Source organism: Manis javanica, chromosome 9 (assembly GCF_040802235.1).
Source record: "Manis javanica isolate MJ-LG chromosome 9, MJ_LKY, whole genome shotgun sequence".
NCBI classification, from domain to species: domain Eukaryota; kingdom Metazoa; phylum Chordata; class Mammalia; order Pholidota; family Manidae; genus Manis; species Manis javanica.
This window is the reverse complement of record NC_133164.1, coordinates 121,257,766-121,284,763: the sequence shown is the minus strand read 5'-3', so window position 1 is coordinate 121,284,763 and position 26,998 is coordinate 121,257,766. Positions and strand designations below refer to the sequence as shown.

Genomic DNA, 26,998 nt, shown 5'->3' with positions numbered 1-26,998 from the left:
CTGAGGGCCGGCCCCTTGACTGGCACAAATTCTGTCCAATCATCAGAAGCCGTGCAGCGCGGCCGCCCCCTCAGCGGAGCTGGGGGCCCTGTCTCGCGCCGGGTCTGGACGCCGGGAATGTTCCGGCCGGGTCTCAGAGGCGCAGCGTGATTCCGTCCAGCTCGCCCGGTGTCTGAGGCTCACGGTGTTCCGAAATGGCCCAGCAGTCGGATAAGAATATCAAGTACTACACCCTGGAAGAGATTCGGAAGCACAACCACAGCAAGAGCACCTGGCTGATTCTGCACCACAAGGTGTACGATTTGACCTCATTTTTGGAGGAGGTGAGTCGGTGAGGTGCGGCGCTGCTGGGATTCTCTGTTCGCAGAGCGGCAGTCCGCGCACCCGAGTGTGCTTACGCGGCGCCGCACGCCTCAGTGTGCACGCTTGTATCTGCACACTTGGGAATAGTCCCGCCTCTACAAACACTTGTGCGTCCACATCTGGCGGCGCTTCCCTCGTGTGCGCCCTCGGAGTGTGTACCTGTGCGTGCGCACGAGGGAGCGCTCCCGGGCGCGTGGCCAGCGGCGGGTGGGCGAGCCTTTTTCGCAGCTTGCGGTGCCCTTGCAGGGCTGGAGCTGCTTGGCTATCGGGCGTGTTAGAAGAGCATCGCCCCCAGCTTAGGGGGAAGCAAAAGTGGATTCAGAGCTGCCTTCGTAGGAGTTGGCGCAGCTATGAAAGGGTTTTGAAAGATAACTTTTATCCTTGAGTTTGTATAGGCTAGCCCGCTTCTGTTATTTCGGGAGTGGATTCCGGAGAGCTGTAGGATCCCATGAGAAGGGACCCTGAGCTACAAGGTCGGGGTGGTTCGCACCCAGAGGCCCGTCTAGACCGAGCACGGTGGTTGCTAAGCGTATCCAGCACGGACTTTGCACTAAGGTACAGCGCTGGCCTTTTGGGGCTGAGAAGTTAACCCCGCGGTGTGTGAGGCTTCCGTGAGGTGGGAAGGAAGGAGACGGACAGACTAGTAATCACGCTGCCAGTTGTGCTTGATCCTTAAGCCTTACTTCGGAGTTGGTAAAATTGCGTAACTTAAAGGAAAACGTTTGATAAGATTCTTTGCATTAGATTATAATTTTTGCAGTAAAGTCTAAGGGGCTTCCTTTGCTATCTTTGGATGTGTTTTATCACTGGGGGAGTTTGAATCATTAATCTCAAAGCAACATTTACCCTTCAGTCCCCCAGACACTAAATGAGTGTGTTTTGTGGCGGGAATTGTTTACATAGTTGGAGGAGAAAAGGAAAATCTGGGCCGGTTTTAGCTGGAGCACATTTACATCATGGGACTTTGGCAGAGCATTAAAAAAAAAAGTACTGGCGTTATTAGTAAGATATTTTCCTCGTGTCATTTGGTGGTGTGCCGGAAGATAAAACAGCGTCCTGATTTAGTTAGGAGTGGTTTGTGATAGGCCTGACCTTTCCCTTCTGCTGAGCTTTGACCTTATTTGCCACGAGAGCTCCTTGAACTAGCAATACTGTCTCGTAATAATTTCATCTAACTATCCGAATGTCTACTTACTTTTCCTTCCCCTTGCCGTGATAAGTGATGGGAGTTTCAGTTGTGCTTTGTCTATTAAAGAAAAGCAGTTATAAAAGAATAGGGTATTTTATGAAGCATTTGCCTCCACTTTTTATTTTTTGTGGGCTCTGTCCTGTATTGTGTTGTGAGTGCCCTGTCCCCCACCTCCCCCAAACCAGGTGTCGGCACCCCTTTGCCCAGCTGTAGCAACCTAAACTCTACAGATACTGCCAGTGTCCCCATGGGGACAAAAATCACCCCTAGTCAGGAATCACTGCCCTAAAATATATTTTGCATAACTTTTAAGGGTAAACTTAAGGAAGATTATTAAAACTTTATGCAGTTTTACGGGTCATTCTTACCAAGCAGGAGAAGGCATTTCACAATGTTTTTGAATAAAACTGAAAGAGAAGCAAACAGGCTTTTCAGAGGGTAGATTAGCTGACAGTAAATGCCTTTCCCTTCTCACTGGGCTTTCAGTCGTCTCAAAGTAGCTTGAGGAAGTGCCTCAAGTGAATGCTATGAGTTTATCAGTAATGTTTGATAACTAACCCTGAGCTAAAACAAGTTTACAGGTTCCTATCCACTTTTCTCAATCAGTACTTGGTAAAATGCTCCCCTTACAGCCGATCTGTGATGCGCGTTTGGGGTGCCAGCGTTCTCTCTGGTGTTCACGCCCGCCCGTTGATCACCCGTCCAGTATGAGTGAGCTCTTGTCGGTCAACTCCCTCAAGAGACTGGGCTCCGAGAGGAGACATTTTTGTTCTCAGAGCAGGAATAACACAGGAAACAATGCCGTGGACACGATCATGGCACAGAAAGCTGGGCTGCAGAGTGCAGAGGTGGCTGGTCCTGGCTCTAGCACTGGGGACTGAATGGCGGGGCAGGAGTGGAGAGAACAGATGGGCTCGCGGAGCCGGGTCTGGGTTAAGGTAGACGAGGAAGGTGGCTGGTGCTTTGAAATGGAATGGACTAGAGGGATGACCGGGCTTCCCTGGGACATGCCCCATCCTAGGATGCCTGTCAGTGGCTTCTGGCATCTTAAACACATCTCATTCAGAGAGCTGCTGTTGGAGACTCGGCTAGATGTTTTACTTTTCCTAGATCCTTTGTTTCCCTTACTTTTATAGGCCATGCTGTTTTTCTTCTATCCTTGGGAATAGGAGCCTGGAATTTTTTTTCTTCCCCCTTTGCCCTGTCCCCTTCTACCATTTGAAAGCTCCAGAAATTCACGAAGCCTTTACATGTTAAAGAATATGGTTTTCCCTAATTTACCAAAGTATGGAAAGGTTGGTTTGTGAGGGCCTTCTTACCTCTAAAATGAGTTTTCAATCATTATGGGCTAGATCTTTTTATACTAAGAATTCACCCATCCTTATGGACAGCAAGTCTTTTTCATGGTTGAGTATTGTCTCTTTTCCAGAACATTTATGTGCATGTCTGCATTCATATTGAGAAAATAGTGTGATGGGTGGAAGGGGGGTCCTGGTCTGTTACCTATACTCTATGCCTTAGATGCCTTATTTTAAGGCTAAATGGGAAGATGACATAGTGCCTTCTTCATGAGGTAAAGAACTGTGCAAAGTGGTGCTGGTTAAACATAGCACTGTAGCAGGCATGTGGTCCATGTGCAGTGAATGTAAACTGTGGGTCAGGGTGGGGAGGTGGCTTTCTGTAGCCTCATATACAGCTGAGTGCTAACAGACTGTAGGTAAGGGTGAAAATCTAGCAGGTGATGTGGAGTTTTGTAAAAATTACATCCTTCCAGTCAAGAACACAGGTGAAATTTCTAAGTTGTGTGGTGAGCTCTGTCTCCTGAAATAAAGGCCTTTTAAAGCTGTTTTGTTCAGGGAAAGGGTAGACACCTGAGAGGGAGACTAGCTCATTAATGGCTAGCTAAATAGCTGCAGGTGTTTAGTTACCACCTAATACCTGTAAGATTATGAGCTTTGTTGCCTACATATTTTGAGCCCTTTCCCCCTATTCTGAGTTAGTTTTTGAATTTCTATTCCTCAGTTGGGTCTTGTCATACTTGATTTTATTATTAGGGTTAAAGATGATAGAACTTTGAGAAACAGTTATTTGAAATGAAAATGTCGGCATTTGAGGCCAGGAAAAGAAATGATTTGCTCTTCCCCTTCTGTGATTTGAGCAGCAGCCTTTATTCAGTTTTAGAAAGTATCGTGTAATTGATGACCTTTACGTTAAGTTGCTTTCAGTTCATGTTAGTAGATGTTTAATTTGTGAAAGAGACCTCTTCCTGAAAAACGTGAAGCAGCATGCCTTTGTGCCAAGTTGCCCCCTCTACCTAGTCCAAATGGGCACCTGTTTGTGTAGGACATTTTCTGGCGAGCCTGGGATTCCGGTGCTCCCTGTGTGCATTGGGGGTGTCCCTAACAGCGTTCCGCCTGCAGAGTTGGTGGCTGCCGACTCACTTTTCCTTTTGGAGGCTTAGGCAGTGTTGTTCACCGCAGGTTTTGCCGTAGGGGCTGACCTTTTATTTTCCTTGTACACAGCCGCCTGCTTAGCGGAGATGGGTGGTTCTGAGCCTGGGGACCTAAGTGCCCCGGCATCTGACAAGAGTGCACATGCTTTCACTTACACAGTCCTGTGTTTTTCACAGTTAAGGACACTATCTTTATGCTTGATAGGGCCACCATATTTAGGGCTAAAACCCTAAATCCCTTTGCTTTTTTCAGAGAGGTTCGTAATCTCATGTTTGCAACCATAGCTTTTTAGTAGTATGTCTTTGATGAGTGTGAAATGGGAATGTTATTAACACGTAATTTGGTAAATAAGTATGAAATCCATAGGAGGAAACTCTGGGATTTTTGGTGGTAAAGGTCGTATGGGCGTTTTGGATAAACGTGGCTGAGCCACATCCTACTTTTTTTTTTTTTGGCAGTTTTTTCCCTTTTGAGAAGAAGTTCCAAGTTTTTTTTTTTGCTAGTTCAAAACAAACCTTGGGATTAAGTTTGGCTTTTTGTTTATCTTTAAGATAAGTGGACATTCTAAATAAGAGAACAGATTATGCAGGCCAGCTTGAGTAAACCAAGGAATAAGTCCTGCTCACATCTATGTAGTGCAGATATCTATCCTGCAAGTCTCCGAAATACAGAAGACCACCGATAAGTACCTTTTAACGTAATGGAGTCTGAACAACCCTGGTCCCACTAGACACTCCTGGGAAAGTCCTGGGTGGGGCTTGGGAAAGCCAGAGCCAGTGGGAGACCTGCCGTTGAGGTGCCCCCACCCCCAACCACACCAGCGACTCTGTTTTCCTCAGGTCTTAGTTCTTTTTAGTTAACTGAGAGACTTGGTTGATGATCCACCTCCTCCCCTGAATTCCTTGGGTGTACATTTCTCTCAGAAGGGAAAAATATTTGGAGACATTTTTTAGCCCCTTTAGTGTTTAAATTCTCTTAAAAGTGCAGCTGCAGTAAATATTACCTGTTTTCCCCTAAAATTGCCAGTTATCAGCAGTAGTTTTCGAAGCGCTCAGAGGGGCTAGAGGTGGCGGCAAACTGAGTGAGGTTTTTAATAACGGGGGCTCAAAGCCATTCTCTGTCTTAATAAACTGCTTTTCTTCTCCCTTATCTTAGAACTTGGCTCTCCTGGGTACGCCCACTTGCATTTACTGACTGGCTTCTTGTGTCTTTTATCCCATGGGGGACCAGGAGAGTGAGCAGATGTGGAGCTCCGTTCATGAAGGGTGACTAGAATTTGGTCTGCACAGCCCGTAGGTCAGTGGCGTCTGGTTGCTAGTGAGACCTTATGTTTCACATGGATGATGATGGCATGGGGTCACCTGCTTACATCCATAGAATTGAGTCCCACTCAGGCCCATGAGTCCATCATGTCCAGAACGACGGCTTGAGCTGGCGCTGGGGAGGACCTGGAGCCGGGTGGACGCTGGGAGGAGGGGAAGGGCCCTCTCCCGAGGGGCAGGCCTTCGGAGTGTCAGCTTCTACCTGTTTTCTTGCTTATCACTGGCAGGCTTTTCGCACTGTGTCAAAATGTGGCCGGGACGCAAAATATATCCAGCTTGCTGTCCCCTTTCCATCTTACCCCCAGTAGAAGTCCCCAGTGGGCTACTCATAAAGGTGGTAGTGGACACTTACTGAATATGTGCCAGACAGCAAGCTAAATGCTTTTCATGCACGAAACCCTTTGGTTTGTACTTTTAATTATCAGCCCTCTCGGGATGGTGGTGGTCTTTTTAAAGGTAAGAGAAATGTGGCTTAGGAGGTCCGGACTTGAGTCACTATAGCCAGTGAGGAACGATGCCAGGGTTGAGTCTAGGACTCAGGACCCCCCGTCCTGTCACTCTGTGACTAGGGCATGAGACCCGAGATACCCAGGAGCACTTGAAAAGCTGCCCAGTTGGTACAGTGGATATTATTTGCTCCAAAACTGCCCCTCCAACCCCAACCACCACCCCCCTTCCCTGATCTCTGGGAACCTGGGAGAAAGCAAAGGAAAGTTGTGAATGGACAGATCTGAACACAAGGGAGCCCTTGGAAGGTTAAATGGTGAGAATGTGCCTTTCCTTCCACCTGTTTTCATTGTACTGTTGCCTTCTGGAAGGTGAAGGGAGTGCCGGAGTCTCATAGGCAAGTTTTTTAAGAGTCCTGATGGGGTCTTCAAGGACTGTTCCTAACACAGGTGACATCTGGATGGTCATAAGAATCAGTGTCTAACCAAGATATGTTGTGTGAAGAGGTCAGATGTTTTGGAAAGGTCTCTTAACTGCTGGGAGGATTGTTCTGTATGGACCTCTGATGAGGTCACTGCTCTGGTAGTCCCGCCACGGGGTCTGCTAGCTCCCTGCCAGCCCCTTCCCACCCCTTGCTGATTCGCTCCTCATCCTCTGAGCTGTGGGCCACACACCCTGTCTGCCCTCATCTGCCCGGGTCACCATTCTACTTAAAAGTCGTCCCAGGGGTGCCCCTGTGGAGCCTCCCTCCTTCACCCTCACACCCCGTTTTCACGCTGCTGTCTCATCTCAGCACCTGCCATGCACCTGTCACAACCACAGTGGTTCTGTCCTGGGCTCGTCAGAGCGCATGTCCTGTGTGATTCCACTGGTCCTATCAAGTGGCAACTGCTGCATGAGTTTTCAATTTAACTAATGTGTGCTGTTATTACATTAAAGGATGTAATTTCTAGGAGAAAACAAAGGTTCATTTTGTGGAAACAGATCGTCATTTCTCTGCTTCCTTTCAGCAGCTTCCCCTTTTGCATTTAGAATAAAAGCACATCTCTGTCCTGCTCCGTGAGTTCTGTGTGGCTGGCCCCTGCCTCCCTCTCCCATCTCAGCCTTCCGGGCCTGCCACTGGGCCCTGTTTCTCAAGTCAGACCTGTTTCTGCCTTAAAACCTTTGTAGTAGTTTCTCCTCTGCCTAGTACAGCCTTGGTCACCTGGTCACATCACAGCTGAGGGTCTTTTCCTAGAGGGAGGACCTCCCCGCCTTGTCCTGCCTTACGCCTCTAATCCTTGTGTGGATCTCTGCTGTGTTCCCCACCTCTTTGCTGCCTTTCTCCGCCACGCAGCGGGCCCTCATGCAGCCGGCTCGCTGCTCCGTGCCCTGGCACATCTTCCATGCCCCGTGTTCCTTAAGTGGGTGGACGAGGAGCGAGTCCATGGGAGGAACGCAGACACAAACCTGTCCTCTATTTTCCTTTTTCCACACAAATGGCATATAGTAGCTGAAGCATGTGATCTCTTCTCGGTCTATAGAAATTTGCCTAGAATTCTGTTCCAGAGAATTCACCACTCAAACTAGCAGAATTTATTATGACCATTTGGATTATAACAGCCTCAGAGCACAGCACACAGGAATGGCAGAGAGCAAGGTTCATTGATGTAAGTACAAGAGGCGGGGAGGACTCCTGATTGCACCTTGCCGTGTAGTCCTGCCGGAAGCCAGGGCCTCTGCTTGTATGTGGGGTCCTGTCCTCTCTCACTTAGGGGCCTGTCTTCAGCCTCCTGCGGTTCTTCTACATGAACAAGGCCCCCGCCGGATGGTTCTCAGTGTTCGTTTGCTGTTTTCTCCCTCCTTAACCCGCACGCTCACACAGCCTCCAGACTCGCCCTCTGGGCCGCCTGATTTCTGCTCCTGTGTGTGGGAAAGCCCACAGAAGTGGCTGTTGAACTTGCTGCCTTCATGCATCATCTCTATTCTGTTTTAAATTCTGCCAGTTTAATTTTTTGAAGTATTATTGATTTACAGTCTTATATTGGTTTCAAGTAGATGATACAGTGGTTCAACAGTTACCCATATTGTTAAATCCTCACCCCCACTAGTGCAGTTACTGTCGAAATAGATGTCACAGAATCATTGGCTGTATTCTCCATGCTGCACTTCCATCCCTGTGACCAACTTATGGTTGAGAATTTTTGTGCCCCTTCATTCTCCTCACACTCCCTGCCCACCCCAACCCCTCCTGCATGGTAACCATCAGTCTGAGTTCATTTTGTTTTGTTCTTAGATTGCACGAATAAGTAAAATAATAGGGTGTGTGTTTGTCTTTTTCTGCCTGGCTTATTTCACTTAGCATACCATCTGGGTCCATCCATGTTGTCACAAATGACAGGGTTTCTTTTTTATGGCTGAATAATATTCCATTGTGTATATGTACCACATCTTCATCCATTCATGTACTGATGGACACTGGTTGCTTCCATATCTTGGCTATTGTAAATAGTGCAGTAATAAACATAGGGGTGCATATATCTTTCCAAATCAGGGATTTTGTTTTCTCTGGGTAAATTCCTAGAAGTACGATTACTGGGTTGTTTGGTAGTTCTATTTTCAGGCTGCACCAGTTGACATTCCCACCGACAGTGTGGGAGGGTTCCCTTTTCTCCACTTCCTTGCCAACACTTCTTGTCTTTTGGATAGTGATTGGTGTGACATGATATCTCATTGTGGTTTTGATGTGCATTTCCCTGATGATTAGCTGTGTGGAGCATCTTTTCATGTGCCTGTTGGCCATCTGTATGTCATCTTTGGAAGAATGTTCAGGTCCTCAGCCCCTTTTTAATCAGATTATTTTTGATGTTGAGGCATATGAGTTCTTTATATATTTTTAGATGTTAACCCCTTATTGGATAAATCATTTATGAATATATTCTCCCATACTATAAGATGCTTTTCGTTTACTTGGTGTCCTTGGCTGTATAGAAGCTTTTTGGTTTGATGTAGTCCCACTTGTTCATTTTTTTTGTTTCCTTTGCCTAAGGAGATGTGTCCAGAAAAAGATTGCTCATGCTTATTTTCAAGAGATTTTTGCCTATGTTTTCTTCTAGGAGTTTTATGGTTTCATGTCTTGCATTTAGGTCTTTAATCCATTTCAAGTTTACTTTTTAGTATGGAGTTAGTAATCCAATTTCATTCTCTTGCATGTAGCTGTCCAGTTTTCCCAATGCCAGTTATTCAAGAGACTCTCCTTTCCCCATTGTATGTTCATGGCTCCTTTGTTGTAAATTTTGACCGTGTGTGTGTGTGTTTCTGTCTGGGCTCTCTGGGTCTGCTCATGTGTTGGTACTGTACTGTTCTGATTACTGTGGCTTTGTAGTAGAGCTTGAAGTCAGGGAGCATAATCCTCCCAGCTTTGGTCTTTCTCAGGATTGCTCTGGCTCTCTGAGGCCCTCTGTGGCTCTGTGTGCAGGAAGCATGCTGGCTCACCAGGCGGCTCCTGAGCAGGTCTCCAGCGCTCTGCTTCTAGGTTCCCAACCCGTGCCCCTGTACCTGGCACCAGGCAGAATGCTTTTTTTACTTGGCTTCTAGCTGCCGTTCTCTCCTGATTTCCTTCCTGCCTCCCTGCTCATGTGTTCCGTGTCCTCTGGCCTCAGTGTTGGAGTGCCCACCAAGTGCCCCCTTTCATTTGGCATTCTCACCTAGCATAGGGATTTGTGTGCTGACAGCTCCTGAGCTTTAATCTCCAGGGTAAACAGACCTCTCCTAAACTTGGCATCCTTGAATCCACAGTCTGTTTCACTTCTCCCTTAGGAGTCTAACGGGCTTCTCAGACCCAGCACCCAGCGTGTTAACTGAACTGACCTTCCCTTGCAGAATCTGCTCCGCTGTCCTCCTTCCCCATCTCAGTTGATGACAGTTCCCCTTATTCACTCAGGTAGGAAGCCCTGGGGTCATACCTGGCCTCTTTCCCTCAGACGCCACTCTGAATCCACCAGGACCTCCTGTGAGCTCAGCTTGTAATATAGTCAGCACCTGACTGGTTCTGCCCACCTTTACTGCTATCTTCCTGGCCTGGGTGCTGTCACCTCTCACTGGTGTCCTTAGCCCTGATGGAACTGTCACCATGGTAGAGCACATTTTAAGACGTAAGAGAGCCTCACTTTCCTCCCCAGGCCCTCCAGTGGGTAATTACACTGTCTAAGACTTGGGCTGTAGCTACAGTAATCACATACTTAACTCAGTGGACCAGACAACCCAGAAATAGACCCAGGCAGGTTCTTCCAACTGATACCTGACCGAGATGAAAAAGTACTATAATGGAGGGAGGGAAGCCTTTTCAACAGGTGGTTCTGCAACAAGTGGATGTCAGTAGTCAAATCTTGACCTGAACCTCCTACTTTGTACAAAAATTAACCCATAGTGGGTCATAAATCTAAATATAAAATCTTAACTTCTTTGAAGAGTCTTACTATTAGCCAAGGAGTTCACATGGATCCCTGCTTTTGCTGTCATGTCTCAGGGAAAAAGTGGCTAAATTTGACTTTGTGAGAAGTAAAAACTTCTTTAAAACCTTAAGAGGAGGATAAATGCCACTGGGAGCAAAATTCTTTTAAAGGACTATCTTGACAAAGGGTTTATATCCAGAATATATAAAGAATTCTCTAAATGAGGAAATAATCCAAATTGAAAATGGGCAAAGACTTGAGCAGATTTTTCTTCCAAAAAGACATTTGTGTGGCAAGTAAACACATGAAGTATGTCCAACATTAGCTACTAGGGGACTGCAAATTAAAACCACAGTGAGGGTACTGGTTGGAATGGCTCTGCTGGGAAAAGGTAACTCAGATGCCGGTGAGGATGTGGACACGTCAAGTCTGTGACGTGTTGCTGGTGCGAAGGTAGAATGTTTCATCTGGGAATCAACCTATCCCTTTTTTTAAAAGTTAAATGTTTACCATGTGACCCAGCAATTGCACTCCTGGCCGTCTCCAAGAAATGAAAACCTAGGTCCACATAAAAGCTTGCACACAAATCCCAGCAAGTGGAACAATGCTGGCACATAGGATTTTATTTATTGAATGAGTAATTAAAAGTTTAAAAGTGTAAAATGTTAGAAAGTTGATATAGAATGGCTGTTGGGCTAGCAGTTTTGTTTTTCTAATAGCCCCAAACTGGAAATGGCTCATCTCTAACAGTGAGTTAGGGCTTGGGTGGTGCATGTATAGCATGAACTACAGCTCTGACCTCAGGACCATTATGCTAAGTGAGAAAGGCGATCTCAGATCACAGACAGTGTGGTTCCACGGATCGGCAAGGCTGCAGCGGTGAAGGGCAGGTGAGGGAGGCTGGGGTGTGGGAGGAGGAGCCCTTTGTCGGGGCGAATCGGTTCTGCATTATGTGAATCTACATGTACAGGGCCTCGGCCAGGACTCAGATGCACAAAGCGAGTGCACACAACAGCTGCCTAAACCAGGATGCAGAACTGAATCGTGCCAGTGGTTTTGATTACACAGTGTGGTTACAAAAGATGTCATACAACTACTTGAGTGTAACTATGTTGATAGGGTTAAAACACCTCCAGTGGCTGCCCATCTCTTTGATGGTTAAAGCCAAAGCCTGTGTAGTGGCTGCAGGGTCTTCCGTCTGCTACTGGATCCCCACTGCCTTTCTCCGGCATGTCTGCCTCAGTTGCACTGATGGCCCTGCTCTTCTGCTAATGTGCCAGGAATGTACCCACCTTACTCTTGTGCCCTGGAAGGCTCTTCCTCCCAGATACCTGCATGGCCCACTCCTCAATGAGGCCTGTCCTGACCACCCCTGACCCCACTACCCTGCTCCATTTTTCTTTTACTGTACACATGTCACCACTTAATATACTGTATAATTTCCTTGTTCTGTCTGCGTCTGCCGGACTGTGTGCTCTGTGTGCAGGCATCTTTTTCTACTTTATTCCTCGATACATCCAGTAAGTGAAACAGTGTTTAACACATGGAAAGGACTCAGTGAATCCTTATCAAATGGGTAATTTATGCCTATAAAATATTAGAAATTGATGCAGAATGACTTTTGGACTATCTTGAATGATTTCCTGACAGCTTCTGCTATTTCTCAGGTGCATGTTTTATCCAAATTTATTATTCTTCACACGAGATGTAAAAGGGAAAATAGGCCCAGTGACTTGGCAGAAGGCGGCAGAACTGCCCCCACCAGTCCTCGTCATGTGCCCTTGTCCTGCACATGGGCTGTCCTGCCATCCCACTGTCTGGCCTTCTGACTCCAGATGGGTTGTTAGAAGGAAGAAGCCCTCTTACAACATAACCTCTTGGCCGCCAGGTCCTTGATTCAGGCGGCTCGGCGCCTCCTCATGAGGATGTGAGGTTGAGCCGGGTCTCAGGGCAGGTGGTGTGCTTTCTAACTCCGTTCTGCTCCGTGTTCCCTGCTTTTGTCCCTCAGAAGCGGGCCTGTCCCTGTCTCTTCCCTCTACCCAAGGTCGTGACCTCAGGATCAGGGACTTAATGTTCTCATCAGAGAGCAGGGGAATAGTTCTGTCCCTAGTTACCTCATTTCCTTTACCTAAAGAGATCTCTTTAGTAATGGTAAGACTTAAAAACACTGGTCAGGGCGTAAAATTAAATGCAGAATCACTCTTTGATTCATGGTACCTTTCACGCCAAACATTTATCTCAACTCTTAAAATCATGTTACTACTTTTGCAATGACAGGAAACTGTAACGGCATTCTGCAGGGAGAACACAGGCTCACAGCCGTACTACCGTTCTGTCGTCAGCCCAGCACCCTTTCAGAACGTCTCACTTAGGAAATGTTCCTGGGCTGCACTCTGTTTCTGTGAACTCTTTTAATTTGTTCTGTAGTTTAGTAGAATCAGGGTAGATGATCCACAGAAATCTCTTGAAGATGAAATGTGGGGCCGAAAGAAGGGGGTCTCTTGGGGTTTAGTGCCGGACTTGGCCTTAAGTTTACATGGGCCAGGACTGGCCTTGGCGTTTTACCAGGGTCCTTGTGGCAAGATCAGATCGGAGCAGTGAAGAAAGGGAACTCAGTTGATGTTACTCAATTGCCTATCATGTGCCAGGCAGTTTACTAATTACGTCAGCTAGTCTTCTCTGTAGTTTAAGACGGGGATGGGGAGGTGTTTGGTGATGGGGAAAGGGAGGCTCGAAGATCCAGTACCACCTTGGGTCTCTGCACTAAGACGGGCAGAGCTGGATCTTGAATTCAGGTTTCTTCCAAACTGTGCTTCATAGCACCGTCCTTCCTGGACACAGAAGCTCTGACAGCAGAGAGCAAGACGTGGCTTCTGGAATGCTAAGTCCTGAGGAGTGTAGGGCAGATGTTGGAGCCTGCTGAGGTCAGGGAGGCGCCTCACATGGAGGGCTTGCAGGGAGTGTGGGCTGAACCCGTGGCTCCTGGGGGCTCTAGTGGAAGGTCTGATGAGACAGACGGGAACGGATTATTGATCAGGTAGTTGGGAGGTGATATGTGCTTAGTTCTAATTGCCTCCCCCATCCCAGTAACAAAAACAAGTGGAAAGCTGATCAGGCAGTGCATCTGTATACCCATGAAGCCATCGTTGACATGCTGCTGTTCCGGGGCGCCACCGTGTTTCTGCCTCTGGGCCTTCGGGTGTCCGTTTCCTCCGCATCGAACGGTCAGTCCCCTTACTTGGGGAGCGACTCTTGAACCTCTCACGCAGGTCCGAGCATCCTGTCCTTAGTGACAACTCCCTGGCCCCTGCTTCGCCTCCAGCTCCCGGGGAGCGGACCCCTCCCTCTGCTGGGCCATGGCTCCTATACCTCTGCTTACTGTGCTCGGCTCTTGTCTCCTGGTCCGTCCACTGTCTAGTAGTCATTTCCTGATGCCGGGGACATCACCTACCTACCCGTCTTGGAAACAGCAAAGCATAGCATGGCCTTTAGCAGATGTGTGAACTCAGGCCAGCTGGGTGAATGCGTGGATGGGCCTTGTTTTAAGTTTCATCCCACAATCCTCAGAGTGGAACGGAGAAGTAATTCTGATGCCTGTGGCCCTCTGGTCCCTTGGCTTTTGAAGGTCCAGCGCTAGTGTGCGTGTAGGCCTGGGTGTGTGGACGTCAGTTTCCTCGTGGGGCCCCGGCAGGGTGGGCTGGAAGTCAGGGACACAGTCCGTTTTCAGGCCATCACCCTTCACCTTCTCAGAAATCTAGAAATGATAGAAAACATTTAGTTGTCTATGTCATTTTTTCTAAACCTTGTATAAATTGGTCTCTTTGAAATCTTTTTGTTTAACTATTGCAGGTAATCGTTTTTTTTTTGCCTAGTCATTGTTTGTGAAAACTTTTTGTGGACAGTCTGTTTACCTCCACCTTTTTTGGCAGTGTTAAGTGTTTGGATTCGGAGATCTTAAAACTCCAGAACTGGTAGACTTCAGGTTCACAGAAGGTTACATTTAAGCGGCTTGGGGGTTTTCATTGTTTTGCCTGGTTAAGCCCTCGGGGGAAGTGACTTTGACTTATGATGCTTTAGTATAGGTCTGCATGTCCGTCTGGGGTTTTTATAGGGGCAGCTTTGTAGCCGTATGAAGCCCTGAGGTAGTATGTGCGTGTGGCCTTTGAATCTTGTTTGGTAAAGTCCAGGAATGCAGGACAAATGACAACATTTCTTGGGGTCTAGAAGGATATCCCCTCAGACTCCAGAAAGGGAAATTTCCAAAGAAACCTTATTTTGAAGGTATCATATCTGAAGTTGCTTTGCTCAGAAACATAAAAATCATCATTTAATTTGTGTGTTCTCAGGAGGCAGGAAGGCGGGCTGACCTAGAAGTCCCAGACCAGCTCTTGTCCTGCCTTCTCTGATGATGGTCAGTGTGATGTTGGGCCTCAGTTTCTCCATCTGTGAATTAATGTCAGGCTCTGAAGTTCTTTTAAACTCTGACCTTCTGGGCTTTTCAGTCTGCCCTTTTGAAGTGAGATTTCCAGCTCAGTTTTATGCTTTTGATGCCAGGCTCACAGATTAGGTGTGGGGGAGGCTGGACTTTTCAGGAAGCTGAGGGCAGTTCGTTACTGAGAATGGAGCATGGGATAGGTGGAGGGCTTCGGGAGGCCTGCATGGCTGTGACGTCCCTGTAGGCCAGCCCCCTCCCAGCATGCCCGTGGCTGCTCTGCGCCCCTCTGTGCTGACCCTGACAGGTTCGGGCAACATTCTGTCGTCCTTTGGTTCCGCAGGAACGCCATGACCTTCCCACCGATTCAAGCCCTACATGACTGGGTCCATTCTGACCACTGGCCTGTATCCAGGTTCTCCAGAGAAATGGAACCATCAGGAGACCTAATACACTGGATACACCTGTGTATATAGATAGAGATTTATGGTGAGGAAACCCGAGGAGTACCAACATCTGCTGTCTCCAGGCCAGAGGCCCCGGAGAGCGGCTGGAGTGACTCAGTCCTGGCTGGTGGGCCTGAGAGCAGGGGCTGTGAATCCCAGTCTGAGGGCAGGAGGAGAGGACACCCCCAAACCCAGTGACGACGCAGAGGGAAGGGGCAGATCTCTCCCTGCTCCGCCTCTTGTCCTGTTCAAGCCCTCGGTGGGCTGGACGATGCCCAGCCACACTGCGGAAGGCAGTCTTGAGTCCACCTGTTGGAATGCTCCTCTCATGCAGAAACACCCTCCCAGGACATGCCCGGGAATAGGGTGTTACCCCGGCTCCCTGGGCCTGGTCAGGCGGGGCACCCGGGGCCCCTCAGACAGCTCACGTAGTTTGCTTTACTCAGACCTGCGCCCGCCCTCGGCCAGCTTGCCATGCGCACTTCGGCCCGGAGCCCCCCTCGGTGCTCATGCTTTCTCGGGCTGCTGCATCGACTCTGTTCACTCAAATTCTCACCCTACTAGAGGGGCCTAAACTGCTTTTTAAAAGCTTCTACCTTTTTAGACTTCTCTGTTCAGGTCAACAATCAGGCTGGTTCCTTAAAATGTCTCTGTTTAATGTCTGTGCCAACCATTGTCCTAATTTGGTTCAAGTTTTTTGACACCCAGAACTGTGGTCATATCCTTTTTGTGCGTCAGGATTTGGGTAGTGCCAGAGGGTGGTATTTCTTGGCAAAATGATCTCTGTAGTAATCAGAATTAAGCTCAGAAGAACTCCAAATAACTGCTCCAACAGCATGGAGGTGTACTCAGCTGTCAAGAAGTAATGAGCTTCATAGCCCAGGTCTGGTGTGCAGGCTGTTCTCAGTCTCCCCCAGTGTGGTCCTCACCCTCAGGTTCAAAGGCACCATCCCCACTGCAGACGGCAGGATGAGGAGGGCAAAGGGAGCACACCACTCCACAGTGAAGGCTTCTGGAAGCTACTCCAGACACCTATATTCCGTTAGTTGGGATTTAATCATGTGGGGTACCAGCTGCAAGAGAGGCTGGGAATATCTCTTCTAAGTAGCTGTTTCCCAGATGAAAGTAAGTGGGGAAAGGATCGGTGAGCAGTCTTTTCCCCAGCGGCTGTGTCCTGTCGCTGAGGGCCCTTTCTATGCTGTGCGGAGGTTGAAACTTTGTTGAGATATTCAGGAGGCATTTGATTTGCCTGCAGAAATTTCATTGTAGATTTTGAGTAGGGTACATGCAATGGTCAAAATGGTACTTAAGGATGAATATTCTAGTAGTTTTTAAGATGGTTTAGCATGGGGGAGGGGCTGGACAGGGGAAGACCAGCCTGATGGCTGGAACCATGAACTCAAGAAGCGCTTCGGTTTTATTTACAAGAGCGGGAGGCTTTTCTGTCACGTGAACAAGACTCTCAACCTCTGACTGCAATTTTATAACTTGTTCTTCCAAAGCCACTAAAATCTAGAAATTTTATTAAAGTACAGAATGTTAAGGTCAAAGACTACGCAAAACTGTTGGGTCACGCCTAAGACTATTTCATTTGTTATTTGTATTAACTAGCAAAGATAAGTAGAAATTACATTTTTGGAATTACCTTTTTCTGGTTAGAGATGGAAACAAAAAGGAGTGAAGAATAGGGCTGAAGAGTTTTTACTTGATAATCCATTTCTGAATTACTAGTAGTTGTGCATTGTGCATCTGCATCTGGAGTGACTTTGATTTTACTTAAAATATTTTTCTCATTAAGATTATTGCCTTCCTATTTACTGAACATCTGTATCGAGTCGTATCTGAGTTTTCTCTTGCCAGTTTTTATAGATCCATTTTTAATGTGTAGTGATACACTTTATTTGTGAAATAGAATTTTCCTGAAACTAAAAAAAAAACCCTGGATACCACGGCATCTCTAGTAATGTATTTATTCCTTTAGTCAGCATTTCTCTGTGGCCTCATTCTAAATGAAAAGGATTTGCGGCATCACTTTCAGTATGATTTCTCGTTCTTGGCCTCTGAACATACACAGGTAACCCAAGGCCTTTCCTTCGCTGACTGCCGTCACCCGAACCTGGCTCTGCATTTGCTGTTTGCCCTGGTATAAAGCCTCTCTGCTATTGTACCTTTTTTTTTCCCCCCTGTGTATGGGAACTAGTGGAGTTTGAGTAGAGTTGTGCTGTAGGGGGCACTGTGTGTGGTAGGTGGTTTCTCTCCGCTCGTTACTCCTGGAGCAGAGACCCTCTGGGGGCCAGGGCTGCTGGAAGCCCTCTGAGGACTGGCTGCCACCGCTTGAATGTTGCTGCAGTTCTGTGACAGCAGTGGCCTTGGGAGTCTTGCCCATCAGATTTGGGACATGTTCTTCTTTGCAGTGACAGAGGTCAAACCCTCGAGCTTCTGTAGTGTCACAGGCCACATCTTATCAGTGAGGTTCTTGGAACTTATGAGTGAGTGTGTGTGGTCTCCGAGGGGCGGCTGAGTAGGGGGGGTGACCCTGACAGGCCTTGACAAGGTGGTTGGTCGCCCAGCTGAAGGAAGCAATCCCGAGAGCCCTTGAACTCCACCTGCCCTGAGTACTCTTCAGATTAAAGTGAAATCTTACATTTGGAAATGCCTGAAGGATGTAGCATTATGTAGTCATTTAAAAAGTCATATTGAGGAAAGATACTTAATGACATTGGAAAATATTTAATGAAAATTCTGGATAAAACTTACTGATCATGTTATATGCTGGACATATACTAATGCATCAAAAACTGAGGCAAATACCACTTTCCAAAGTTCCTGCAGTAGTAACCACTAGGCGATGTCTCTGTACCATGTGTTGTAATCTAGTTTGTGTCTAACGGCATGCATAAGGTAATGAACACAATTTTCTTTCAAAATCATTCACACATAAAATACACATATATGTATATCCAGCTCTCCCTAGATGGCAGATCATGGGTGATTTAGGTGATTTTTTTAATTTGTGCTTTCCAGTTTTTCTGTAATGTAGATGGGTAACTTTTACAAACAGTAGAGAAAGGAGTAGAGAAAGTGACTTCAGCACTAGGTATGTTTAAACAGGAGGAGGAGAAATAGGTTTCAACACGGAATACTTGTGTACTCTTCTGAAATGCCCCATGGCTGTGCCTTCCATTATTGGGAAAAATTAATAGACTGCAGTCTGTTATGCAAGGGAGAATTCTGTTCAGTTATTGGACCCTTAAAGGTGATTTGTTCAAGGGCAGCGTGAATTTGATCTAAGATGAACTGAAGTCTTTTCCCCTACAGAAGTGTTTGGGGGATATAACCACACACTTTCTTCTTACTTGACTGAGAACTCCTACCCTTGTCTTGAGAATACCTGGAAGTCTTCCTGTCTGTCCCTAACTGGGCCTGCTGTCAGCCTCACTCCCTGCTTTGTGATCATCCTTTGTTTTGCTAATTAAAGCAGCTAAGAGCTGTAAAGTGCTTTTGTTCCACAGAAGGCTCCCTGCCCTTCCCCGGTGTGGAACTGATCTCTTCCTTCTTTGCCTCCATTGTTTCCTGTCAATCAGATATGACCATGGCAGCATCTTGAGCAAGTCCCCCTTCTTCCTGCTTTTCTTTTTCTTCCTGCTAGAAAATAAGTCCTGCAAGAGGCTTGCTTGCCTAACAGGCTGTTAGTCTTTTCAAAGGTGAATAATCATCCTAACATTATCATCATCTAATAATGGCCGACTCCACACTTAGACTGAAAGTCAAAGGTCCAGGTCCAGGACTCAAAAATGGTAACGATTTAGAACAACTGGGAGAGCTGAATTCATGGAAAGTAAAGAGAACATTCCCAAAGGATGAATAATATGTGCCTAATGCTTTTAATGCCATATAAATAACATCTTTTTTTTTTTTGAGAAGGATTCTACTGCACCTTGAAGAAGGAAACTGAATACAAAGGTATATGTTGTTTTCATCCACAATGTGAATGAGCTATATGCACACATTATCGTCATGACTTCTGAAGCAGCCTGTTTGGTTAAACTGGCCACTTCCTTTTAACTCAATTGCCTAGAAAAATATGTATTTCTTGTATTCATCTTTTGAACAGCATCCTGGTGGGGAAGAGGTCCTCCGAGAACAAGCCGGAGGGGATGCTACTGAAAACTTCGAGGATATCGGGCACTCTACCGATGCTCGAGAATTGTCCAAAACGTACATCATTGGGGAGCTTCACCCAGTAAGTGCCGTTCTGCGGGCCTTTGCTTATTTCTCTTTGAGGCTGTGGTAGACCTTACTCAGATCTGTAGACCTGCATATAATAAAAGTTAACAAAGGAGTAAAATAATTTCTCCTGATTGTGGGGCACCATTTTTGTGAACAAATTGACCTGAGACTTCTTTGCATTTCCCTGTCTGCATTTTTACTTGCACTTAGAACCCTCTAACCTGGGGTCATGTCCAGGGCACAGCGCCTCTCAGACCCTGAAATGTCACAGAGCAACACAATTTAGCAGGTAGGGATGGGGTATTGGCCCAGCATACTTTTTTTTATATTTTCACCAAAGTCTTTTTCATAAACTCCCTCCTGTTTTCGTTGACTTGGGGATGTTTTCATTTTAAGTGATGACTTAAAATTTTTTAAAAATTTCTGTTACAAGAATTCATGGAGAAGCAGAGAGAACATTCCCAAAGGATGTAAAACCTTTTTGTAAAATCCACACAATTTCCTCATTCTTGGCACTTTCTCCCCGACCTTTGGGACTGTCGCCTTTGGTACCAATCCATGGGCTGACTGTGGGGAAACACCAGCCCAGTTCAGCTTTTCTGTAAGCCCAGGGCTGTACTGAGGCCATTTTAAATGACCCTGTGACTTTGCAGTCTGCCACCGGTGCGCCGCTGAATGGGGAGGGCAACGGGGGCTGGCGAGCCAGGCAAGTGCTGGGCAGGGGGCTGCCCCCTGCCTCCAGGGCGCACCGGGCCTCTTGCAGTGCCCTGCCTCCGCTGCTCACAGTTCCAGGGGGTTGGGGCGCTGCCAGAGGGGTGAGCTCCAACCAGAAGACCAGGCGCTCGGCCTCCACCTGTGCGCTGAGAAACACCGAGGGTGGCTGTGCGCAGGGTGGGGTGCGGTGTCAGCGGCTGCTCCTAATGGCCATACTGATGAGACAGAGCAGGAAGGCCTGCTTAGAGAAATTCCTGTGCGTGGGGACGTGTGTGTGTGGTGCTAGGAGATGGTGCGCTGCAAAGTTTACTTGCCCACCTGTATTCCTGTACTCACCTTCACCACGGTAGAGCTATGTTGGAATCACAGAGGCCGGCCCTTAGAACCTGCCCTCCTGCCCTGAGTCCTCCCACCCTCAGCTGCTGGGTGCCAGGCTGTGGGTTTCAGGTGTGCCTGCAGCATTCCTGCCTTACCTGCCTCCTGGGCTCCCCTGGGCTCAGCTCTCAGATGTACTCTATTTTGGACTGTGGTTTTTAAAAAAGTAGTTCAGTGAAAGTGAGCCCTTTGGACTTGACCCTTTGGCAGCAGGTGTGTTTGCATTCTGTAACCCGCCTTATTTTTTTATTGCAGGATGACAGAGCAAAGCTAACTAAGCCTTCGGTAAGTGTGACCATCTTGTGTATCGGGCTGTGGTTATCACTGTGTTTTGTACCTCGCAGGCTGGAGGGCAAAGGTCTTGCTTGACTGTGACCCACACAAGTCTTTCTGGGTTGGATGAGTATGTAACCTTCATGCAGCAATATCTGTACAGACCAGTCATGATGTTTCATTAGGATGGCTTGCTTGTTCTCTTTGCAAGACACATACCTAAGATAACTTTTCCATCACAATTATCAATAGATGCCTTTTGAAAAGCCCCTTTTTGTAAGTAGCACTGTGCTTCTGATCTGAAAGATTTGAGACAAGCCTTATTTTCAGAGAATTTAAAATCTGAGCAGCAGTTTTCATACTGAAACCTTTGAGGATACTTTCTATGTTGTCTCCCTTTACACTTCTCTGGGACATGGTGTTACACAAATATTTGTTGGATGAATTTAATGTTTATAAGTGTTTGATGCACTTTTCCTTAGGAAAGGAAAATCTAGTACTACTAATTTTACACCCTGGTTCACTAGGCCTCCTCTCTGAGCTGATCTCACTTACATATGAGGATAAATCCGTAGTAGAAATTGATGAAAAGTACAAGTAAACAATAGGTCTTGGCCTGTAATTAAATAACCGAGGGGAAAAGTTTTACTTAAAAACGAATGAGAGAAAGAAAATATCTTTGTTTGGGGTTATACTCTTGGTTTTCTTAGAGCACACGGAAGACTCCACAGCCTTGTTTTAAGAACTGGGAACTCATTTACTAGCTGTTGCTGACAAGGCATTGTCTTCACACATAATCAAAGCAGTCAATCCAATAGAGCATAAAGGCCACATTTCCTCTGCGCCCCAGATGGTAGAATAAAGTCCTGTTTCATGCTTTAGTATGGAGCAATTTCATTTATACTCCTTTCCCTATTCAAAGGCTTAAGTTCAATGTTGGTGATCTGAGGACTTTGGGGAGATAAAAAATGGACTTTAGTAGTTGTATTGCCTTTTTAACCATTGCTTAGAATCCATGCTGTTCATACAGTTTCACCTTTCTTGAGGCTCCTCTCTGGACAGTGTAGTTCTGTGATGCACGTGGGTTCTGCTTTTTCTCCAAAGTCTGTCAGGAAAAGTGTTTCTTCCTGTTACGTGTTCAGTGTGTTAATAATCTTGGTGCAAATCATTCAACTATAGTAAAACAAGAATCCGATAAGGGTCAGCATGTGAAAATTAGGTCTAAGGTAAGGCCAGTCATGGCCTGGATTCCAGTGCCTATGAGGAGAGAGCATTAGTTAGGGCTCAGATGGCAGTTCTGATTGCCTCCTGAAATACTGCTTTCCTTCTGGAAGACAGACTTTTCCTCCATGAGGACATATGTGACTTTGCTTTCATTAGGAATGAGCTGGAGGAACATAGAATAAGAACTTGGTGTTTTTCTTAGAGGCCAGAGGCAAATACATTGAAAGAAAACGCATGGCAACTTTTGTAGATTTATCTTTCTTGTGCCTCTCGTTTACCAGAGGAGAGTGTCCTTAGATACTTGTTTCGTTGTATTTGCTTGTCGATCTGTATATCTGTCCATCTTTCTCCACACTGATAAATGTGTGCCCTGGTGTGAATTTCTTAAATGTTTTCTGCCTAAAATACCTAGTTGAATTGTGAAATGAGATGCATCAAAGATTATTAGCTTGAACCTGCCCAAGGAAAGCATGGTAAGTTGCTGAATTAAGGTTTTTGTGGGCATAGAAATGATGCATTTTTTAATTAAACAAATCTGTATCTGATTAGCTTACATGGAGGATATTAATGGAGGCACCTTTCCCTGGTTGGTGTTTTTGAAGCATTGCTGTGTAAATGACCTTATTTGACCCTCACGATGTCCTGAAGGGATCCTGAAGGTGAAAACAATGAAGCTGAGACCTTGTTCCATATCTGACCTTGTTCAAGGTCACACACCCACGCTCGCACCCATTTCAGGTCTGGCAGTGGCAGTCCCCAGCTTCCTATGAAGGCTCTGCATGTCACAGGAAAGGCATCGCTGTCAGTATGATAGAAAAGCCTTCCCATTAAGAAATGGGCTTAGTTGCACAAACTTAGAAATGAGATGACCTGGTTGAATGTGTAACAGATACTAAGCAGTCAAACTGTATACGCCTCTGAAAGTTCAGCTCTGGAAGGTGCTCGGCTCCCTGGCTGGTGGTGGTGTGCTGCCCGAGCAGCACCTGCACTCAGGGCCGTGGGGTGGGGGTGGAGGGGCAGGCCAGCTGTCTGCACAGAGCCCTCCGCAAGTGTGGTGAAATGCTCCCGCTCGGTGTGTAACAAAATAACAGATCTGTGCCTTTTTACCAGTTCAGGCTTAACTTTCTAGTGTAATGATAATGCTTTGAATGAACTGTTGTGCTTCAGTTTCAGAACTGTTTCCTCTAACAGCTAAATACTATTTTTGCATATCCCAGTCATTACTAGCAATCCTTGTTAATCTTATTCACATACGCAAGCTTATTTGCTTGCAGGAGCTATGAATACTTTATGTTGTGTCTAATATTTAACATTGCTTAAAAATATAATAAATGTGAGATTTTCTTCTTAAATGATTTGTTTTTCCCCCTACCGTGTCAGGAATCTTGAAGGCCATGTTTCCAGGTTGGTGGGTCTCCTAACTGCTTTGCTTGCTCTTCCCTAAACGTTTCTGCCTTTTCGTGGGGCTTTCCTGACATGCCCAGCTGGGGGTAGCTTTGCTTCCCTGCAGACCGCTGAGTGTATTGCCATGGGTCTTACCTGTGCTTTGGGAAACTGCAGAGGTTGACCGCATAGAGCTGCCTTATTTATGGCTTTCTTCCTCTGAGGCACTAATACTTTGGCTGGTGTGGAATTTCAAAAAAATGCTTCTTAACACGTTATCAAGCACAAAAGTTCATATATCCTGAGACCTCAGTTATTTTGCTGTTTGGGGAAGTACACATTTTACAGAGGTGGTGTCAGTCCCCTTTCATGGCGCTGGCGGGAAAGCCTGTCAACAGGTGCTGGAAGGTCAGGTGGGCCTAGACTGAAAGGGCCTGGCGCTGAGGGCATCCTGACATGGAGGTTCTTGGCAGGTGGCAGTGTCAGGTCCTTGTCAGAGGTCGTGCCCTTTTAATGTGGATCCGTTTTTACTGCCTATAAGATTTGAATGCAGTAGCCAATGTTTTCATGGAATGTTTCATTCATGCTTTTGAAGAATTAAACTGCTCTTCCTAAAGGTAAGGATGAGGTCGTGTGTACAGATAATAAATGAGATCTGATTTCAGTTTCTACATGAAGTATTTAGATGTGTATTGTATGGAGGATATTTTATGTGGTCTATTAATTTTTAGCATTTTCTTTCAAATTATCTAGGTTATGTTTGTAATTTAGATACAGATCATTAAAATCTGAAAAAATGGTGAAATTAGGCATTTTAGTGGAAAGCTTGATGTAAGTTTCCCTTTCAATGCGTTTTGAAGAAGGCATTCAATAAAATACTGTGAGCTTATTTTAAAACAGGTTTTTAGACAATTAAGGTCAGATGTTCCCTTCAACTTTTTTTCCTCTTGTGTTTCAGGAGACTCTTATTACTACTGTTGAGTCTAATTACAGGTATGTGTTAGTTTTATTCTAAAACAGTATTGTCATCAGAAGGCTCATGGGGTCAGAGTTGGACTAGGGGCCTCTCCCCGCTGGGGCGCCTCTCTGATGCTCAGGCTCCCACCGTGCCCCCTCCCGTGGGACAGCCGGGGGTCATCTCCCCTTTGCTCTAGGCTGCTCTGGGCATTCCCTGCCAACTCAGTGTGGCCTGAGCTCAGTGGGCGCTCTTTAGAGTGACCCCGGATCTTGCCCTCCAGCTGCACCTGCCCAGGGAACCTACGAAGTACATCGGGCCCTCCTCTGCCTCGTGGTAGCCCCGTGGCCTGTGTAATCTTACTCTCCAGGCAAACTTTTCCTTCCTTGTTTGATATGTTTGAAACATGATTGGTTTCTTACCCTGCAGTGATTCCATCTCCCTAAGCATTGCTCAGTGTTCCTTTGTCCCTTTCCGTGAGCTGGCCCTAGAACTGGACCCAGTGATCCAAGCGCAGCAGGACTCGCTCATTCTCGGGACCACATTCCTTTGGTACAGTCCCAGGATCACACGGACACTTCTGGCAGCTCTGCCATGTTGACTTGTATAATTACTATCCTATGTATTTTTTCTTCGGGCTTGAGCTCAAACCCACACATGTATGTCTCTTTCATTGCCTCCTGCCCCGGTCTGTTGGTGTTCTGGCACATTCTTGCCTTCGGACTGTACTCGCCTTCTCACTGACAGGCCAGTCTCCTGACTGGAAACTGAGAACCCCGCCAAGATGAAAGGGGTGCGTGTGATCCTTTCGCAATTGAAATCCTTCTGTTGAGTTGATCCTTGAACGGGTTGATGTGTGAATATCTAAAGGATAGAAAGTTTGACAGAAAATATATATATACAGAGGTGTTATCTGGCTTTATTCAGAGTCTACAACCTATACATTAATTTCTCTTTGCTAAGAAATTATAGGTTCAAATCTAAATTGAGGATCTTCCTGGCTCTGTCCCTGATTTGATCTGTAATCTGTCACTTATTCCTATGCATCAGAACTGAATAATGTATAAATTAGGGCTGTTCCCTGAATTTATGCCAGTGGACCATGGATTAAGTAGTTCGGATGTACTGTTTCTTAACACAGTAAACCTACTATACACATGTAAAGATAAGATTTTCAGAACAGAATCACAGAATGTACAACTGTGGTTCTAGCAGCAACCTTAGTAACCATGTGCTTTGAACCCTTACTCTGCAGCTCAGGGGATGTGGTTGGTCCTTGGCTGTAGAGCTGGCTGATGGCTCTCCCAAAATGAGAGTTGCTATTTTCTTCCAAATAGGTATAAAACATGCCATAGTGATTTTTATGATTAAAAAGACTGAAAGTTTTAAGTCCCCTGCCTCTACTACCATGTAAGCATTGTTTTTTTTTCCAGCTGGTGGACCAACTGGATGATCCCAGCCATCTCCGCACTGGCCGTAGCTCTGATGTATCGCCTCTACATGGCAGAAGACTAAATACATCCTCGGGAGCCAGAGAAAGAAAAGACTGCTTTGGACCAGGGAGAAAGAAGCCAGTGTCAACTGTTCCAACGGACAGAAACCTTCATCTGAAAAAAAATTTTCATATACCTGTTTCCCTTTCCTCCCACATTAGAAACAAAAAGAACTGTCCTGTTCTTTTTACTCCTGAACTTTTGCCATCTTATTCATCAGCTTTGTTCTGATGTTCCGTCACTACATGATTTACTTACTGTAGGCATGATCTTTTAAAAATATATCTGGCTTTTAAAATGTACCATGTTTGCCAATTTGGTATATCATTGTCATTAACATTTAGAACCAGATTATCTAACAGTTACTTAGTGAGCTAATTGTTCAGACCTACATAGCCCATGTGCCGTGGGAGGGGAGCCTCCTCGGCTCTCTGCTGTGCTGCTTCAGACCGAATAGAATCCCCCAGTGCTGCACATTTCTAATGTTTCTATTTCAAGGAAATGGAGGTCCAGAAATTAAAGATTTCTAACAATTGTTCTACTTGGAATAGATAGAAAGTGGCCTGGAGGACCAGTGAGACTCCATCTCACCTTTGATTAAAAAAAATACCGGCACCGTAAAAACCCATGAACCATGAGAGGATATCATGACCCTTCTCTCAGCTTAAAAATCTTCCCAATTGATTCTCATGTATGTAGGTTCTAAAGTTTAAAAAATTCCTCATCCAGGGGCAAAATCTGTGTACTATAAGGGAAAGTTGATTGCTTAATTTGTGAGCACAAATTGAGGATCTTGCAGTTAGCCTGTGACAGCAAGTCCTCATTGGCATGCTGCCTAAGGGGCAGTGGAGTTCTTTAGGAGTAACTAAAGAGGACTGGAAAGGTGTTATTACTGCAGACTGTAAAAAAGAGGCAACGGGCTCAAAATGGAGTCACTCGTGCTAAGCCTCATTCACCAAACCCAGACTTAATGCCTGATCTAATTGCAGTTTCAGCCTCTCCTGGGAGTGGAATCTGGACACTAGTCAGCCTGGAATCACCTGGTTAGTGCTAGAAGGATGGTAATCCACCTGCTGGACTCCTTGGTCCCCCAAAAGAACATGACCTTGCCTGAAACAGTCAGCTCTTTGCTAGAATAACTTCCTTGTCCACTTCCTTTCGCTTATAAAAGCCTTCCTTTTTGTATCCCTCTCTGAAGCCCCTATTTGCAAATGGGATGATGCCTAATTCACAAATTACTGAATAAAGCCAATACTATCTTCAAAA

General features: G+C 46.2%; 1 protein-coding gene and 1 long non-coding RNA gene across 2 annotated transcripts; one reads left to right on the top strand and one right to left on the bottom strand.

The window, feature by feature from the left end:
• The first annotated feature begins 68 nt into the window (after positions 1 to 68).
• Positions 69 to 26,998, top strand: CYB5A (cytochrome b5 type A). Its single transcript, XM_017663281.3, has 5 exons — positions 69 to 323; positions 19,200 to 19,328; positions 20,660 to 20,689; positions 24,243 to 24,277; positions 25,673 to 26,998. The coding sequence occupies exons 1-5, from the start codon at positions 195 to 197 to the stop codon at positions 25,752 to 25,754; spliced, it is 405 nt and encodes a 134-aa protein (XP_017518770.3). The 5' UTR covers positions 69 to 194; the 3' UTR covers positions 25,755 to 26,998.
• Positions 19,199 to 20,647, bottom strand: LOC118970406 (uncharacterized). Its single transcript, XR_005058320.1, has 2 exons — positions 20,503 to 20,647; positions 19,199 to 19,400 (listed from the first exon to the last, which is right to left on the bottom strand). It is a non-coding gene; the product is annotated as an uncharacterized lncRNA (long non-coding RNA).